At 40.5% G+C, this 19,968-nt stretch overlaps 2 protein-coding genes across 2 annotated transcripts; one reads left to right on the top strand and one right to left on the bottom strand.

The window, feature by feature from the left end:
- Positions 1-8,082: 8,082 nt before the first annotated feature.
- On the top strand, positions 8,083-12,219 carry MELLADRAFT_60868 (uncharacterized protein; the record flags this gene model as incomplete). Its single annotated transcript, XM_007406929.1, has 3 exons — positions 8,083-9,446; positions 9,496-10,389; positions 10,467-12,219. 3 exons carry the CDS (start codon positions 8,083-8,085, stop codon positions 12,217-12,219), a joined length of 4,011 nt encoding a protein of 1,336 aa, XP_007406991.1.
- A 518-nt stretch (positions 12,220-12,737) lies between these two features.
- Positions 12,738-14,671, bottom strand: MELLADRAFT_74319 (uncharacterized protein; the record flags this gene model as incomplete). Its single annotated transcript, XM_007406757.1, has 4 exons — positions 12,738-13,683; positions 13,771-14,117; positions 14,182-14,298; positions 14,394-14,671. 4 exons carry the CDS (start codon positions 14,637-14,639, stop codon positions 13,041-13,043), a joined length of 1,353 nt encoding a protein of 450 aa, XP_007406819.1.
- Positions 14,672-19,968: the final 5,297 nt, after the last annotated feature.

The following is a 19,968-nucleotide window of genomic DNA, read 5'->3' as shown; positions in this document are numbered from 1 at the left end:
CCAAGTGAGAAGCATGCCAAAATAGCAGGTATGAAAGCTAGCCATCACAGCTCAATCATACAATTTGACTGAATTGGCACACCTTTTTAGAAATCAAGGCATCACGTTCTTGCAAGATCAGTACAGTCAAACCCATGCAAATGCATACCCGCACAGGTGCATAGCCCGTGATAATGCATAGAAAAGATGAATCTTGATGGTTTTTACTGCCAAATTTGACAACAGAATTGCATAACCCGTCAAAATGCATAGCAAAAGTTGTCTCCCCAAATTATGTGTTTGCGCGGGTTTGACTGTACTACACACTAAAAAAAAGTGGGTCGGCTTTGACTTTTGATATTTACTTTCTAATTATGCCAGCTGATGAAAGGCATTGGTTTCTCTATACTGGAGAATACATTCTACTGACACTGATAATGTATTCTTAATGTAGTGTTTTCAAAACCATTGATGAAGAGTGTGTAACAAATCCTTCTGGGCGGATTGGGTAAGGATGATAATTCAATTATGGTAAAGAGAAATGTAGTGATTGAGTTTATAAGATATCAGAAGAAGAAGTTCTACATTTGGATGTGATTAAGGGTTAGCCTGTTGATTGAAGTGTTTGGCATTTCTGTCTGTGCTTTTCTATTTGTTGTTTGTTTTCTCTCATAAACCTCCCTCTCTTTCCCTTCAGTATCTTTTCCCCTCATTGAGGAACAAGATTCTAAAGGTGAGATTCTAATGAATTAATCCTCAATAATTAGCTGTGTGATCTTTACCAATATTCATTTCTTATATGTTTACTTTTATTCTATTTCACTTTTTATACTCTGTTTCACTCTATTGTAGATTTATCTCTTTTTGATCATCCTCCCTACCTGTGTTCAAGTTTGTCCAAGCTTAGAACTCACTGTCCGTCCTAGCCTTGTCTCATCAGCACTTGGCTCATCTTTTTTTCTTTGAACCTTTGTAAAGGTTGGTAGTATGTTTGTGTGTGATAATACATCATCAATGAATAAGATTTTAAAAATTTATCTCTCTTTGATCATCCTCCATACCTGTGTTCAGGTTTGTCCAAGTTTAGAACTCACTGTCCGTCCTAGCCTTGTCTCATCAGCGCTTGGCTCATCTTGTTTCTTTGAACCTTTGTAAAGGTTTCTGTCTCAGGTTCACAGTGTCGTGCGTGAAATCATCAATTTCTTACAAAGAGTACACAGAGCTCTCCAAAGGTTAAGGATGAAAACAAAGGTGTATCTCACCCACCTCAGAGTGTGATAAACAAAAACGAAGTCATCAAGTCTGAGTGAATGCAAGTTACTTTTGCTGTCCCAATTTCCAATCAAGGATTGTCCAGCACTAGTTCCAGCATGCAAACAAAGACTAAACATAAAATTTGTGTCCCAGCCAAGCCTGAAATGACCAAAGTCAATGAAGCAGTTGACCTGATCAATTATTCTGATTCAGAAATTTTGGAAACTGGAAAATTAGGTGCAGTCTTTCATTTTTAATAGTTTTAAAGGCTTGAAATGAATGCATTTGCAACATATGCTTCCAGTTATTGGGAAGGATATTGCACCTATCCCTTTTGACCCGTCTCCAAAAATTAAACTCACATCTAAAGGCACCAAAAAGTCTGGAGTTGACATTTTTTAGAAGAAAGAAGCCATGACAAACGCAGTAAGTTTGTGATAAGTTTCTGAAAAACCAAACTTATGTTCTGATATGTACATCTCTTACATTCTGTGCCCTCGAAGTTGTGACAGAACAGATGGAAGGCAAAATTGAAACAAATTTGACAACTTTGTTCCGCCAGAGCATGCGACTGGAGGAGTTCCATTTGTTGATTCAGGATCCCAGATTGTACTCAGGCCAACATGCTGACATATGTGCTACAGACCAATTGCTTTCTAATATGAGAAACAATGAAGATTGCCTTGAGGGAAAAGTTTTGGTCATTCCCATGATGGAAGATGAGTTGAACTCTTTGAAGAATCAAGTGCTTGAATTGCATAAACAGTCGGACAACACAGTGAAAGCAATCACAATTCACAATGATGCAGGTTTGTGATGATCCCTGAAGTATTTAGATAAGTTTGAAATGTTTTCAATTGCCATTTCAATATTGAAACCTATAATACCTTTCTACTCTAGATGATTAAGCAACACTCTTCCTGACCCCCATTTAAAAGATCATCAAAAAGAAAATTTGTAAAGGAAAGGATCATGTCCTTTGATCAGCTTTGGGACATTGAAGTCAATTACATTCCAAACTGTGTGTTAGTTAGACATGATATTTTGTTTAAGGCATAGTGGTTGAGGAAGAAGGGCACGTTCAAGGCTTGAATTGTAATCATTGGATGAACCAAAATATTTTCTCAAGGAAAACAAAATGTATTTGTATTCCATAGGCTAGTCTTAGAATATGGTGAAAAGCTTAATTCTCCACTGGAATTGATCATGTTGAGGATCACCTGGAGACCTTTAATTTCAACCAGATCATGTCAGTGGACTCAGTCTTGATGCCCTGTTCATGTTTAAATGATAAGAATCCTACAGGTTTTTTGGTGAAAGTTCTAATTCATTGGCATGTACGGGTTTTCTTTCAGTCTTAACAATTACATTGAGCTTCAAGGGAACTTGCTACACATTGTTTATCAGTTTGTAAGTGTTGCATTAGGGGGTTTCAAGTCAAGAAATTTATGGTATTTTACAGTCCAACAAGTTGTCCGATGTTGCACAATATAACATAAATGTTAAAAAATTGGGACACCTAAAAAGGTGTCCCAAATGCTGTTGACCATATATTTGCAGAAAAAAAACACCTAAAATTTAGAAACCTTGTCCATTTTTTAAGAAGTTTCACAAAACACACTTGAAACCCCCTGTTGTCCAAATATACTCAAGCATCTCACTGCATGTCTCAATTTTTTGACTGCTCTGTTGCAAACAAACCTTGCCAGGTTGAGGTAATCACAGCGCCCACCACTGAAGTCTGTGGATATGTATGTGGATGCAATTGGGGTTTTGTAATACTTTTGAAATTGTGATGGTTTGTGTTATACATAACATGGCGGTGTCAGCCACTAAAGCGGCGCCCGCTGCTAAGTTGCAAGTTATTTTTTTAAGCCAAGTTATGGGCTCATCAATGTATCCATGATTTGCCACTTGATTAGTTTTTATTTCTTCTTTATACTTAGTTCATATTTTTCTATTGATATTGGTCATGGAGAATGTGGTATGATGCTCTAGGTTTATATTATTTTGGTTGTTTCACGTAGTTAGGTATTTATCTTCTAGTCACTGGTTTAAATTATAGTGTCTCTGCTGTCCACCCCATGGGGTATTAGGTTTTAGAAGTGTGAAATTTACTGCTCCTTGGTATCCATACCAAAGAACTTTTTTGCCACACCACACTGAAATTTTCATTTCACATAGTTTGTAAGTGATCCTGGGTTTAAGACACTTCTCTTTGTTTCTCTTTTTTTCATTGAGCCCAGTGAGTCACTGTCTCATCATCAATAAGACTCACAAGTTTGATTTATGTGCCTTAAACCTATCTCAAGAGAAAGATATACTATATTGAGAGATTTCATTGGTGTCTGCTGTTATTTACTTGCATAATCACTGCATCACCTTATGTTTTATAGCTCCCAATACACGACCATCTGTTTCTTGTTTTATCACAATCCAGATTCCTCATCTGATCCAGCAAGTAAAAAATGATGGAGGTGATGTCAACATCATTCAAGGTGAGCTGTTCAGATGCCCAAAAGCCCCAGGTGTGTGGGTGCTGATTCAAATAGATTGAGGGGATATGATCAAGTTGATATAGATGCTCATTCAGGTACCATACTTTTCTGTCCAAGTCAAATCAAGTTAGCACAGGCATCAATGGAGAGAGAATATCACAGTTGTACTTTCCTGCAATATTTTTCACGGCCTTTTTCAGTCAGGTTTGCAATGTACATTGTAGCCTGGAGCATAAACTGCACATGAATTCATATCAAGTCAGGAGATTGGTGAGATGGAAGGGATCACGGTAGCTACTTTAGTCAGCCTTGGTGGATAGACAACAAAGTTTGCATGTTTTGACCAGCTTGTCAGCTCTAAAGCATATAGACTTTCAAATCAATGACTGCTTGCAACAAGACTGTGTGTAAAAACTGCACACCCATCTTTGACACACAGGTGGGTGCTTTTGCAGAACCATGCAATACAATGAAATCTGATCCCAAGTTTTTGGTCAGGAAGGCCTGGTGGTAGTTGATGTTCCAAATTAGGAATCCTTCATGGTCAGGCACCACCAGGGTTCTTATTTGTTGGTTGTCTTGTACTACTAACCATTTTGGGAGGCTCTGTTAGAGGTTCCAAGTTGCTTTGTGTCTCTTATTAAGTTGTGTGTGCGCTGATATTTTTGGAGGCCCATGAAGGCATGTTTTTTTTTGTTTTTTCTTGCACCAAGATGCCACTTGGTGCACCTGGCATGTTTTTACCAAAAAAAATTACAGGAAGCCAAAATGTTGTTTTCATACTATCTTTCCTAATTTTTGAGTTGGTGAAGCCATCTACCACAACAGTTTTGACATGTGAATGTGAGCAAGAGTTGCCTTTGGAGATCACAGTGAGTATATAAGTCCTAGTGCTGTTGTCAACAACTCCAATATCGGTGACAGGACACAGGATATCTTAGGTTTGGTGTGATTTCCAAAGGGTGTGTCAATCCCCAATTTTCTAAAATCTCTGACACTTAGGCATGTCTAAGGCATCTTTTTGCACTGCACTTCAACCTGAGTTTCTTAGCCAAGGTCAGAGACAATGATGATGGATTTGGTGCCCCAGACTGACCACACGTGAACCTACCAGTTACATTGTTGGTTTTGTCAGCATAGTATACCAAGTTGTCCACTGGTTTGGGTGGTATGGAACAAACAAATTTCAGTGTCATGGTCATGGATCTTGATGTATTGCAAGCTTGGAAGGAAAATCAATCTTGAGTCAAAACTGATGTACCTCTGTCAAAGGATTGAATGATCAGATTCCAGTATCTTGGTACCTAGTCAGACTTCAGCGCCCAAAGCACCAACCATTTTATACATTTCCTGGGCACTTACGGCAACAGAAAAAGCACCCGTATTGACCACTTGCATTTGCTCAACTTAAACTTCAAAAAAGCAGGTCAGCAACATGACAACCACTCACCATTGCACTCTTCTACTATTTATCCTGTCTCTAGGTCCCATATTTATAGCTGTTGACTGAGATCAGAGCCCGCAGCAAGATATGGGGTGTGTGCCTTGAAACAGTATACTGTGCTTGGCATATTGAGGCAGCAGTGAAATTTAAACATTGGAGAACTATCTTGAAACTCGGTCATGACCATGCTTTCTCCCTCATGTAGAATTTTGTTGTGTTCTTCTTGCTTATACGGCCAGGCTTCGTCTTGAGCTGGAAGAGCACCCCCTGTGAACGCGCCTCTGAGGCGTTTCCAAACTTGAAAGTGTCGATTGCGATAATTGGTGATGATGAACGGACCAGAGCTTTCGAGACGAGTACTGCTCAAAGAGCTACGTCTTATCAGAACTGCCGCATACAAGCTCGACTACCTACATACCCTGGAAAACTTTCTGGTTCCAGGGCTACGCAATAGTTGTATTCGGGATCGAATTTGAATATCCAAATCATGTCCAAAGCCGGCGTCTTGGTCGGCCTAAATTGAAGATCATTGACCTTTCCCCGAGCGCCAATGTCTCTCAATGCTCATGCGAGCTTTTGCTTCAAAAAATTGAAGAAATCGATTCTCGCGTCAGATACAACATCTTGATGTAGGACAATCTTGATCAATTCACGGCATACCAAAATTTTTCCAAGTCGTGACGCGTTAAAAGCTTGACTTCGTCATTCTCATTTGGTTACAAACACTGCAAATATAATGTGTTTCTCCAAAGTGAAAAATGATTGCACTTAATGCACAAAATGCTTCGTAAAGGTATAGTCAAGGCTGACCCGAAATTACAAGGTTTTATTAGAAGCATATTAGCTGAAATATGACAATGCAAAAGGTCACTGGAATCTCGGACAATATCGCGGTTTTGACTTGAGGTTTGCGCAAAGCGATGCAGTGTTGAGAGATGGTTTAGAACGGATAAAACCTTCATACAAATCTCGTAGGGAAGTTCAATCGTTTTCATTTTATCGGTTTCTGATGATGGTGAATGGCTACTCCAAAAATGGGAAGAGAGGATGGAAAACCACCGAGAAATTCTAGGTGAGATCATCCGGGAGCGTAACAGTATCAGTCTTTTTCTGAGACTCTGATGCTCTGAGACTCCTCTGAGACTCCTCTGAGACTCCCTCTCAGCTACAGAAAATAGTGGCTTTGTGTACACCCGTCATACAGTGTGGTCAAGAATGGTGGCACAGGGTGGCACTCCATAGTTCATTATTTGTTTCTCAACTCAGCTCAAGTTTCAACTCTCGTTGTATTTTCTTACATGGTCACAATCGATCATGATCATCCTAAAAATCTTGTCATTTCCTCATCTGACAGATCAACGTAAGAATAGATGATAAAAAGATGAATTGAAATTTGAGGTTTTTTATATTTTCATGTTCAATCGGATCAGACTCAGAGCGACTTCAAGATGAACTTCAGTAATCTGTTCCTCAGCATTTTCTTTTGGAGCGATCAAGTATTTTAGTTCCTTATTTTAATCTTCTTTATATTGTCTCTTTCACTTCGCTCGATTCGCGTCTTGGTAGGGAAACCCAGACCACGACCCGTACGATGACCAAAAGACAGAATTTGACAAAATCTTCAACATGAAGCTGAGTCCAGATTCCAGATGTTACATCCTGGAGAGTCTTTGAAAAGCTTTTGAAAAGCATGAATCGAGTACAATGAAGGGGCTTGGACTTGAAGTTGTAAAGGAGCAAAACTTGGATGATCTGGACTGAAATTTGTCACCTCTTACTCGTCCAAGATATGTTATATCTTTGACACCTTCTCATCAACGGCTTCTTATAAAGCTGAAATGTTGTAAGTGTTTTCCATTAGGGTGTCCTTTTCACTACAATTGGCTCGTTTGGAGCGATTAATCCTTTTGATCATCTTTTTATCTCTTTTATTGTTTCTCTTGCTTCATTCGATTTGTCACTTTGTAGCTCTAGTTTTCACAGAGCTTATAAGTGACTGTGCGGCTCGCACTCTTGCTGACTCAACCTCTTGATTTGATGTTTTGATCAAATTAACGTAAGTTATTTGTCTTCCATTTCCTAACTTTCCTTTAAATTGTTCTGATCGTTCTGATCCGCCAATTGTACAAAATACCTGTGTACAGGCTTAGAATTTCGGCGATTCAAAACAAAACACGCCTCTCGAAAACAAGCGCCACTCGAGAAAAAATTATACTACCCCTGTATGTCCCAGGGCTCGTCTCAGGCAGTCTCAGAAAAAGACTGATACCGCATCTCTCCGGATCATCCTCGTCACTCTCATGACAAATCAGGTACGGGCGGACTTATGCTGAGGTGTAGGCACGGTGCGTGTTTTGGTGCAGGTATGCGAGCCTTGCACATGCAGCAGAAACCCATCATTGGTATGCACTCAAGTGCGTGGACAATGGGTATCAGGAAAAATTTGAAAAAATACACTCATTCACAAGTTCAACAAGCGTTTCTCAAGGGGAAGCTCGTTGTTTGTGCTCTATCCAAATTTGGTATCTTGACGGTATGTATGGCTTGCATCGTAGCAAGCATTACTCAACGAGTTTCACGGTGAAACTTCACCATTGACGCACTGCATTACTGACTGCGGTGTGTGGCCGTTCAGCAATAACTTGAGTCGGAGTTGTGGCGAGGACAAGTCGCATGTTGCCTGCGGAAGCTTTGTTCTGTTCTTTTTCAGTTCTTTCCACAGAAATGGACCAGCACCCTTCCGAAGTTCGTCATAAAGTAGGAATACTAAGCTGCCTCCGAAGACACATAAACACTTGCTGCATTACAGGTGAGCATCATATTGACTAAAGCTCAATTAGATGGACAATGTTGTTACTGAACCGCGCATCAATTTTCTTCAGTTTCAGAATCCTTTGTCTTACAAACATGAGGAACTCGCCGATCTGGATGCTTGTCACCACAAGCATCTATGGAATGGGTGTCTATCCAGCAATATTAAACAAGCCCGAGTTGGCTTCTACTTCAGAGCATCCACTTCCCACTTCTTTGCCTGTCGGTTTGGAGACGGCACCTGCATATAGAAGCCCCGAAGAGAGTTCACCTCTTCTTACACACCAGAATCCACTTACCGAATCCAACTCAGATATCCAATCCTCTACCTCACATGCAACACACGCACTCTCAGATGTACAATCAGATGTCCTCATGCCACTCTATCAAGTTGGGCGTCCATTCCTTCAATTACCCTCACCTCCAGAGCCAGACATCCACCTTCCAGTATATCAACATGGGCCTACGCCAGTCCTACATCCAACAGCACCCGAAGTTATTCCAGCTACTTTTCATCCGATCTCGTCTTTTGTGACACCAACTACTCACACAATTCCGCGGCATCATGTTTTGGAAGCCCCAATAGCTGAAGATTGGTCCAATCCTTTGCATCTTGGGTACCAGCAGAGCTTTGCTCATCAACTTCAAAGCATCTATCACATACCTGATGTGTCATCCACATTCATCTCCCCTTACCAGCCCATATCATTTTACCAGCCCATGTCACCTTACCAGCCCGTATTGCCTTACCCGCAGATTCCACCTTATCCGCACTCACCTTACCCACACTCATTCGGCCTGCAGTCATCCTATCCACAATCATCTTACTCATACTCATCTTACCCGCTCTCATCCTACCTGCATTCATCCTACCCGCATGTATTTTACCCGGACTCATCTTACCCATACATGGTCCCATACAATCATCCAGTGACAAGCAGCAGAGCCATTCATCCTATGCACTCATTTTCCACACCTCACATTTCTCCCTTTGACTTCAATAAACATTCCATCTACCCGCCTATTGAAGGCACTTACACAAACTTCTACCATAGCTTACCTTTCACTTTGTCCTCAGCTCCTCTGGTCAACCCAGCCTCACATTCTGCTACACAGAGTCCACAAGGTACCACATTTTTCCATGCAGGGCCCCAGCGCTTTGACAATGATTTCCTGATGAGAAGTGAAAAAAAGAATGTGTCCCCAATTCAGACCACAAAATCCTCAAATACATCAGGCAACTCAAGATCTGAGACTCTGCACACATCAAGTCAGAAGAAAATGTTGAAGAAACCTGGGGTGTCAGATCCAAGTGGCTCATCTTCTTCAAGGCAAGTAGAGAATCAGCCCATGACTGTACAAAGATCAATACAGAAGACTCGTTGGAAAAAACCCTGGAAGCCAAAGCCAAATGGTATGTCTGCTACAAAGTTGGTGAAGGAAAAAGAAAATTTGGCTATGTATGTAATTCTGAAAACACTTTTGAGGTGGTTGCACACTTGCTGACAGGACTCCAATTAACAGTGTTTTGGAAGATGGATCCGGAGAGAGAAAGGGTTTGCCAGGCGAGAAAATCTTAATTGGACAGCATCAGGTCAATATAGATTCTCCACAATCCAATACCCTCACCACCATACCAGATCTTGCTCCACCTGACAGCCAAGGCCTGGACAAAACCACAAGTGGCTCTCATGAGGAACATTTGTTGCAACATTTGGTGGCTAGCAAGGCATCTTCTCATGGGGATAAAACAGAATTTGAAAGGGAGCCAAAATTAGCTCAAGCTACCTCATCAGATGCAGAGCTCCAAGATCTGCCCTCTGTGTTTGAAAATACACCTGTCTTGGATTTTAAGGACTCAAAACTGTTTCCTGCTCTGAAAGATACCATCAATTCAGCTAAGACTCTCACCACACCACTTCCTTCATACAAGAATTCAAGACCATCATCTACAAATTCAAAGGGAGAAGAACTGTCCGCTGTAGGACCTTCATCTTCAAACTTTGTGGCAGACACAAGAAATCCCGATAGGATGAAAAAGATCACAACGTCATTGGCTTCACCTACTTTGCTTGGCCAAGAGTTTATTCAGCCAAAAAAAATGGAATCTGTACGGAATGGTATCACAACTTATGAAGATAGAAGAGCTGATACTGTAGCCGCATTTGACAATTTGCGAGTCCAGTTAAAGCGGCTTACAAAACATAAGGATTCAGGTGAACAAATGTCCATCTCTGAAGCTCCTTTGCACTCGCCAATCAAACCTTCCATAGAATCTTTTGATAACTCCAGGCCTTCTGAAATAGCTCCATTCCCGGGAAGTGGCTCCAGTACCCAAGAAAAGTCAAAAGCTAGTGCTTCAAATTCAAACAATGATGGAATTACGCAGTGGCGGGTGAGCAAGTAAGTAAATACTCTCACTGGAAATTGTACTCTTCAAGAATTGGTTATCCAACAATTATGGTCTTCCTTTTGTCCAGGGCACCCAAGGTAGATATACCGGAAGATCTTTCCACGAGTCAGAAAAAATCCTCCAGACTTTTGTTAGAAGATCTTAATCTTGCAGATCCAAAACTTTTGAGTCAGAACAAAAAGGTTGAGTCCAAGTTTGGACCTTCCAATACTCGTGCAATCACAGGGTCCAAGGGACGAGATGTTAAGCCAGATAATCAAGCGCCTAGTTCAATTGAACCACCTCCAGTAGGACGAAACTTCTGGTCAAATGTGGCTCCAATCATTTCTTGCTTGCAGGTAAAAACACCATTCCAATTTTCAGCTTTCCTTCCCTCACCCACTTCCCGCTTTCTGGAATGGCTCAAAGCTCTCAGTCCTCGAATATGGATGGGTAAAAATGAGCTTGCCAAAGACCAAAGTCAGATGGCTGCGGAGGCAAGTGAAGATATCAGCAAAACTAAAATTGAAGAAAGTCACGACTCCGAAGGTGCTACTGGGGATGGTGAAAGTGTTGGCTCAATCCCCAGCTCCACACGTGTCCAGACACATCCCAGTCGGAGAAAGAGAAAAAAGAACCTACCCATACCTGCAAGTGCAACATCCGCGGATAAAAATGAAGTTGGGTTTCACGAAGAATTATTGAAAGACTCTGCACTACATGCAATAAGTAGAATTCTCCAGATCAATGACAATCACGATCTCCTTCAAATAGACCTTGAGCTAATGGATTATGAAACTCTCAGAGCCAGAGACGACACTGATTGGGTATCTATTCTGTCCTGGACCAAGATGCATTCAGAAGCTTCAGAAAAAGAGATGGATAGGAGGGTACAAGTTTTGATTAATCAACTAAACCATTACGAGATTCTTGGTAAATATCATAGGGCAAAGAAACACCTTGATTCAGCAACGATCAAGCGATGGGAAACCCTTTTTCGAATTGACGAACTCTGTCCAACTCTCTCTCACATAGATAAATCCAACAATATAGAGGTAAAAACAACTTTGGATGGAGTACTATTGTCAATAGGAGAGAAAGAAGCCTTGACTGAGGTGTTGGGAGAGTTGGAATTAAAACAGCGGATAGGTTTGATAGACTACATGCGACAGCGAGATTCTACGGACAGGTGGTGGAGGGAGGACGAACTACAAGATGCAAGGTGGCAAGGCCACAACGTGCTGGACATACTCCAAATTGGAGACTTGTTACAACTCGGAATGACTCATAATATAGCTGCTGTTGCACCCAAGGCTACATTGATGTCTCTCTATGAAAGAATGCACAGCCGGAACAAATACCCAGAGTTATATCCAATACACGCTACATCATGGGGTGAATCTCCTGAAAGAGAGTGGTTTCACCAAAATCCAACCCTTTGGCACAAATACCAATCCAGAATGAGGGATTTGATCCTGAAAGCCGACTTTGCAATCCTGGGAGAGTCTTCTCTACTTAAAAACCTTGATTTACCACCCGTCAGTCCATGGTGGAGCCTTGGTGACCTTTTGATGTGGAGCGATGAAGGTGTTCCATTGAAAAAGATGGCTAAAGTGGCCTCCAAGGTGGGAAAGGACTTGCATTTGACAAACTTCAAGCAGTTGACTCCCAATGCTCTTGAGCAATTAAATTGGAAACATGTATTCAAGGGCATTGATTCAGATACAAAATTCAAAGCAAAGATGTGCCTTGAGACAAGGGCTAAATGGAACATTGAGGAAAATACTAGCATTTTTTCCTCTCTGATGAACAAGCTCACAGGAAAACTTTTTTCAAATTGAGGACAACTTGAAGGAATCAATATTTCTGATCCCAGGTGTCAACTCGGAGATGAAAATAGGAAAGCCAGGTCTAATGCTTAATTTTTTATCAGATGAATAAGATCACCACTGTGCTAGTGTATTAGGAGATGTTTTTTTTATTCACCACATCTTGTAACAATTGATCTTTCAAAGTTTTTCAGGTTTTCTAAAGGAGGTAGTGAATTTGATCCTACAATAAAAAATAAGGATTGTATCCACTGATTGCTCTTCTGTATCCCAAAAATGTGCAAGGAGGGAATACGGCTTATGGATCAGAGTGGACATATGATCACATATCTTGTTACAGGATGATTGCAAGGGGTTTTTATACAAACTTAGCTCTTCTCTTTTTCCTTTCTATTACTCTGAGGATTTCTTTCCCTTCTTTCTATACAGTAGCTCTCTAGATTGTTAATTTTCTCCTACTTGCTTTTCTGCAATGCCACTTCTATATAATGATAAGTGGACTGAGAGTGCAATCCTCGACACTTGATGATAAGCATTGCAAATTGATTTATATGGCATCATCTAGATCCCATCATGCAACTCTTAAATTGTTCATCATAAGAAGTTCAAAGTACAAGATAAAACAAGTCAAATGCTAAGATAGGATTGTTTACTCGGATGTTGATAGTAAGATTTCTTGTAGTTGCAATGTTGAAGGATGCAAATGAAGAGAAAGAAAAATGTTGAAAAATTGTGCTTTCTAAATGTTGATTCAAAAATGTATGCCGTGATTGAGTGGTAATAAAAATGCTCTATTTAGAAAGACAAAAAACAAAGACCAACTATCATCTTGTTTAGTCTGCCTTGCTTTTCTTTGGACTATGACTCAAATCAGCATTGACAGTTCCTCTGGAATTAGTGTCTTCTGATTCGACGTTATTCATTGGGTGTAGGTTTTCCTGCCCGGAGATAGATGTGTTGAGTCTCGAACCAGACGTGTGATAGTTTGAGTTGGCCGAGATGTTAGGATGGCGATGACTCAAGGCACCATCAAAAGGTACTGATTGACTTTGCCAGGACGCCGCATTGAAGGGGGCATTGCTCAAGTCAGGGCTTGCGCCACCTTCCATTTCATTGAGACGAGAGGCTGTTGAGTGTTTGTCATTTTGGAAATGGTGATTACTTGAAGGTCGGAGTATTCGGTTGATAATTTCGTGTATCTTCACTGAGAGCACAAAGATTGGCAACCGTACTGGGAAAGCTGGTGAGATCTTAGATTGACTTTGAGGTGTTCGATCACGAGTATTAGAATTCAAGGCTAATGGATAGCTTGGTGACCAAGGTAACGGATGGGTTGTTGATGCTGATGCGAGTATTAGTAAAGAAGGGAAGAACAGGGTGAACAAAGATAGATTGACTAAAATATTTTGATGCCAAAATGAAAGCATTGTGATGGCGAAACCAAATCCAGCATGATACGTCCATCTTTCTTCGATACTGCCATCATCAAGGATCAAAATCAAACTTAATCAACATCATACAGAGTCAAGACATTCATGAGGTATGATCATGATAGATACCGACTTTTTGACTCGTTCTGCAAAGGACTGGCCTCCTTCTGTCCATGATCTTTCGAAACAGTAGTAGGAATTTGCAATTGTGCAATAAGCAAAACTCAGCAGAGTTCCAACATAAGGAACTCTGGCTAATAAATGTGAGAAAGCAAAGTAATTCAAAAGAACCAAGCCACGATACGACTCTGATATGATACTATGCGTTAATCCTTTATATGCTTCTACATTTGGCGATGTAAGAAATTTAGACAGTCGTCTTGAATGGGACGAGGTAGTGAGAAGTGTTCTTGATACTCGAACGCTTAGGAAACCGTTCAAGATGGTCGAGGAAAGAGAGATCGGGTAAAGCCAAAAGATCTGATGAAGGGTTGAATGTTTATTAGAATATAGAACCAATTGTCTTTGAATCTCAAGAACTGACGTCGAAGTAAAAACGTAAATGTGAAATGTCGGCATGAATAATACGAGGAAAGAGTTCGAAAGAGATAACACTTGTTAATAAAACAGCTTGCAGTGTGACATTCTGAATTAAATTTGACTGCCGAATGAAGTTAAGAGCAGTTAGTACAAGTCACTAGCAACGACCACCCTACTTCTGACTGATGAATTAGTCCTGGGAAATTCAAAGCTTACTCGCAATTGTTTGTTCGTACCCAAGACATCTAGGATCGTTTTCCACTGCCTAGCATCCGAGATGCCTTGTTTGATGAAGCCAAAATGTAAGATGATAGATTCGCTTAAGCTGAGATGTGTGTTTGAAATTGTATTGGTCGATCTGAAATCAAATGAAGGATATAAGTCAGATGGTGATTGACTAGAGATTAACTTGTGATTGGACCGTAAAGTTGCATTTTGATGAGGAATTGGTTCAAAGGACATCGTACATTGAGAATGTGTGGAGGGTGATCGGCTGATAAGACGTGCTGAGCCTGTACAGGAACTAGGTTTCAGCATGCCATGCCTGTGGCACTGGGCACGTCAGGTGCGGATGCGTGTCCAGTGCCCTGAAGCGTCTCGCCGCACAAAGCTGAAGGGGATCGAGTCGCCCGGAGTCGCCCCGAGCAGTGACCACGCCACCGGATATCTGGTGTAGTGGGTATCCGTGTTCCTCGAGAATTTCTTGATGTATATACAGTGAGATTCCTTTATAAGCATGGTGATGGTTGCACCAAATCCCATGCTAATATAAAAAATGCTTCTTATTGGAACAGACCTAATAGCCTATAGGAGCATAAAAAATGCTCAAAATTATGCTATGCTTGAATGACATGCTTGGCACTTGCAACTATTGAAAAATATGTACTACAGAAACCTAGAAGCAAAAATTGACAGACAGTTTTTCAATTGATCTTGGCTTTTCTACTCAATGCAGCCTAATTTACTCCACTTCACCTACCTTTCTTCTCCTTTCTTGCATCACATAGAAGCATAAACACGTGAAAAAATCATGTTATGCTTCTTTTTTCATGCTTCACATGAAATTATACAAGCATATCAGTCAAAACCTGAAGCATATGCTTAAAATGCTTATAAATCCAAATTTACTGCCCACCAAAAATGGTTACATCATTTTTGATGCTTATCAAAAAATATTCTTGTAAAGGCAATGCTTAAAAAGGAATCCCACTGTATTTAGGGGAGCACAGATCAACAAGATGTTCAAGGTCTCAACAGACAAAACAAACTCTGGGTTTGACTAGATGGCCATCATGATCTTGTCTAGGTAAACTAGTCATTTCCTTTAACTTGTTTACATTGTCTCTGACATGACCCATACCCAAAAAGTTTGGTCCAAAAGTACGGGTTTTGCTAGAGTATAAGGTTTATATATTTGCAGACAAATTATGGATTATGACAAAGATTGTACCAATCAAAAAATAGACTTGTCAGGAAATCAAAAAAACATATCAGAAAGAGTCTGCTGCTTTGCAGCTTTCACACAGAGCAATTGGCAGTGTCTAACAGAGGCTTGGATGGCCCTTTCATACCCCCGCACTTCCTGTGCATCTTCACTTCCCAAGTAAGATAACATCATGATATACGAGGCTTTGAGGAAGTCTTGATGGGTAGGTTGTGCCAGTGGTTGTGAAGGTGTATTTTCTACTATAGATTCTTTTTCATTTGATTCTTGCTGCATGTTTTCAAATATATCTGCACATGTCCATTCTTGCAACCCACTTGAATGTTCACCCACCATATTGAGGAGTTCTGATACAGAAATTTTATCAGGAATCTCTTGAGTCCTTGAACATTGTTCACAAACTCAAGAGAATCCAATTCAGCATGAAGAGCATCAGTAGCACCCTAATCAATAATTAGATTTGTAGATGGTTCTTCAATGAGTTCTTCTTGATTGTCTTCAAACTTGACAGTTCCCTCTGGATTGTGAGGTGCAAGAATTTCCCCCTTCTTCCAGAAGTTTGCAATGGTATCTTTGAATAGCAACCACCAAGCTTTGGCAGCCAATTTCATAGCATCCAACTGATCAATTTTGAAGATATCTGCAATAGGAACATGACACTTGGATTGTGCAATGGAATAAGATTTAAACTTGGATCAATAACAAGCCTTGAAACTTGCAATGATGCCTACCTCAAGTTTCTGTACGTGAGATGTTAAATTTGGTGCAAAAAAATCAACTTGAATGATTGTTAGAGGCTGGTCTGGATTTACAGAATGTCCAGAGAAGTTATCAACTAATAGTAAGATGTTTTGGCCCTTGGATTTCAATTCTTGATATCAGGATCTTATCCATTGAATAAAGAGCATGGTCTGCATTCACACTTTGAGATTGTACCAATGGTAGAAGCCGTGTTGTTCCCCCGCTTTGCCCCAAAGGAAATTTGGCTTACATGACTTTTGTATGATCAATGGTTGCTGTCTGTCAGAGCCATCAGCATTGATTGAAAATGCTTAAGTCAGACATTACTTGTCTGACTTCCTCCCAGACTTTGCATTTCATACTAAACCCTTGTCTGGTGGCATTGTACAGTATTAGAAGATATTGTAAGTGAAATTGTTTCCACATAGCACATATCACATCACCGGTCAAGATTAGACTTAGATGCACAGCTTTTGCAGCCCACCTCTCAAGTGCTTGATTCACTTGAGGATGCTTTTTGGTGCTCTTTTGATTGGGGTGGAGTCTAGACCATCCCCAGGTTTAAATTCTTTGCACATCACAACCTTGTCTTTCCTCCAGGCTGAGATGCAAGGCGGCTTAAGTCCTAGCTCAGGATAGATTTTATTAAGGTGCTCCATAGTTTTCCTTTCATTTTCTGTTTGCATGGTACCAGTTTAGGATCTCAATTCCCTGAGATAGAGTTGAGTTTACCATGTCCCAGTCTTGTGTTTTGTTTGTTTGACAGCTTTATTTGAGACTGGGCTTGCTTGTGAATTTCCTTCTTGATTAAATTTATCTGTTAGAGCTAAGTTTTGTGCACACAATATAATATAAGCAATTCATCTTCAACACATGCTGAGGCAAAAAGCATAGATCCAACATACATTTTAATGATCTTCCAGTGTCCACTGGGCACTTTTGGTCAGCCTTGGGTATAAGGACCTCCCATGTGGCCTTTTCCGCATCCATAAACTTGATGGTGTCACAAGCCACATCACCAACCTCTTTAACTTGTCCCACCATCTTAAAATCATCTATCATGTTTCCTACTGGACCCATCAAACATTCCTCAGCTTATATGAGTGTCTTGCCATCCTTGGCCAGCTGTTGTAATGGTTTCAATCGTGCATTGTGCTCCACTTTCAATTTCTTGGAACCTTCCTTGATATTGGCCACACTGTATCTTGGTATATTTTTGGAAGCATGGCATAATTGAGTTTGTCATGTGTGGTGTCTGAAAGTCAAATAACGTTGAATAAGGTGACTATCAATAGAGTTTGTTTGTAAATGTTGATGTTTAGAGTTGTTCACATGGCCCATGAATTATGGGTTACAAGCTCTGGTTTCCCTCATAACCCTTATGGATCATAGGGTATTGCAAAGTTATGGTTTATGTACCCACTTTTCCTGATATTTTTCTGCAGATGCCCAAATTTGTTTGGGGTTTCATGGAGTATGACTTATGGCACAAATGGGTTATGTAAGAGACAATGATTATGTGTTTGTAATATGTATGATATACAACACAGCAATTAAGCACTTTAAAAGATATCAATGGGGCCATAGTAAATCTTTTTATACTGCAGGCTGTCAGATATTTCATGCAGCAGGTTAGTACCCACTACATCAAAGGAACCAATATCAGATATATGAAAGGAAGCCCTTTCCTTGAATGACACCACCAATCATTCCTCCACCTCAAAAACTCATAATTCCAATCCATTTTTTCTCCTTCATCTCTTCTTTCCTGCCTCAGCTGACACAAGTATTATTTCACCTCATTCTCATATTCTCATTTTAGATCATTCAAAGAATTCAACATCAGATCCTGTGCTGTTCATGTTGGGGTTGGCCTTCTTGAATTGGGCCATAGCTTACACCATGATGGTGGTGAACTTCTTGTTCAGGATCATTCCATTAGTCTGAGTGTGTGCCCATGCTATCTGGGGGCTATTTGTTTTTGTCACCTCAGCACATGTTTGCCACATGCCAAGAATCCAAATTCCTGTGATCTACTCTGCCACTAGGGTCACTTAGTCTAATGTACAAATTTGGCATATCAAACCTTATAACTTTTGCATGTGGTTTGGGGGGGGACTCCAATGGGGGTAAGCCATACACAATCCAGCCAAGACTTACTATGTCACCTCCATTGGGGTGAGAACAGACCATAAGAACTACGGTTTTCTCAACCCGGGACCGTGGGGGGGTGTTTTGAACTTGAAGGTGTAGCTATGTATTTAGAGAAGAGAGAAAACGAGGAGAGAAAAACTAAAAGAGGTGCTTGGTTCAGGGAAAAGCCGGAGAGCAGAGGTCTGAAGCAGTGGTGGGATTTCAGTGTGAAAATCTTCACTTTCTCAACCCAGGTCTCCCTAAAACCATGAAGATGCAGGGGGGCTCTTCATGGGTTTTCCTCCGCGCATCTTGCTCCTGTAACTCAGGCATGCCCTCTCCAATGAACTACAGAGATATCTCTGCACACTGCCAGGATTAAACACTGTCCTAATTGGGATAATGTGTTGCTTTTTTGGGATAATTAGTTTTGCCATACAAATGCTTAGCAATTAATGCAAAAGTGATCATTATTCCATTAGGGACAGTGTTTAATCCTGGCAGTGGCAGGCTTTGGGTACTCTATCAAATTTATATTGTATGTCATCAGATGTTCCAGGATTTCTTCCCTGCCAATCTTCACCCAATCAAAAAAATTGCTAAGACCCCCCTCAATAGCTGTTATAACATTGAAGAAATTTTGTTTTTCTAATTTGTATAACCATGCATATGGTAAAGGTTTGCAACACTCAATTCTTTCAAAATCAGAGACTTGAATCAAAAGATGTTGAATTTTATGAAAAAAAAGTAGCCACTTACCACAACATGGATTGCATCTGGTAAGCTTATTGGCCAAACTTGAGGCCTTTCAAGCCATTATTTTCCAAAGTACATAGTGTCACCATTATCAAATCAAATATATCATAAAATAATACATTCACAAAACTTCCATGCAGCATATGCATATGTGACTAGGGAGTGAGTGCCAAGCCCTTGCACAGAAATATGGTCAATTGGCCAATGGTAAGTTTCATCACCCACAATCATGCTAAGAATTGTGAAACAGATATTTCCATGCTATAGTGGTCATGACCAGTCTGAAGCTTGATATAAAATATCTGCATATATGTGCTCAAGTGATTAATGTCAATGTTGACGCTGCTTCCATGGCCCGAGTTTGTAACATTGCCAAGCTAGATCCAGAAAGGACCATATTTAAATGCATTATTTGCAGCAGGGATTGTACTGGCCTATGTACTGAAGGATTGGAAAGGAGGACAAACTTCTTGTGATCTCTGTGACAGAGGCCCATGACACGTAAATGTACTTTTGGTTCTTGGGTACATATTTCTTGGACTTTAAAAGTGCGGTTTTGCGGGGGGCACTTCAAGTTCTAACAGAAAGTAACGCTTCCTACGGACTTTGCTGATATGATCATTGAATTTCACTGCAATGAATGCCAAGAATGTGATTCAACATAAAAGTTGATAAAGCTGCAGGGGCGTGACTACGAGTCTTCTGAAGGTGTTGGTT

The sequence above is a fragment of the Melampsora larici-populina genome (genome assembly GCF_000204055.1).
Source record: "Melampsora larici-populina 98AG31 unplaced genomic scaffold MELLAscaffold_7, whole genome shotgun sequence".
In the NCBI taxonomy this organism is placed as follows: domain Eukaryota; kingdom Fungi; phylum Basidiomycota; class Pucciniomycetes; order Pucciniales; family Melampsoraceae; genus Melampsora; species Melampsora laricis-populina.
This window is presented reverse-complemented; position numbering and strand designations above follow the sequence as displayed.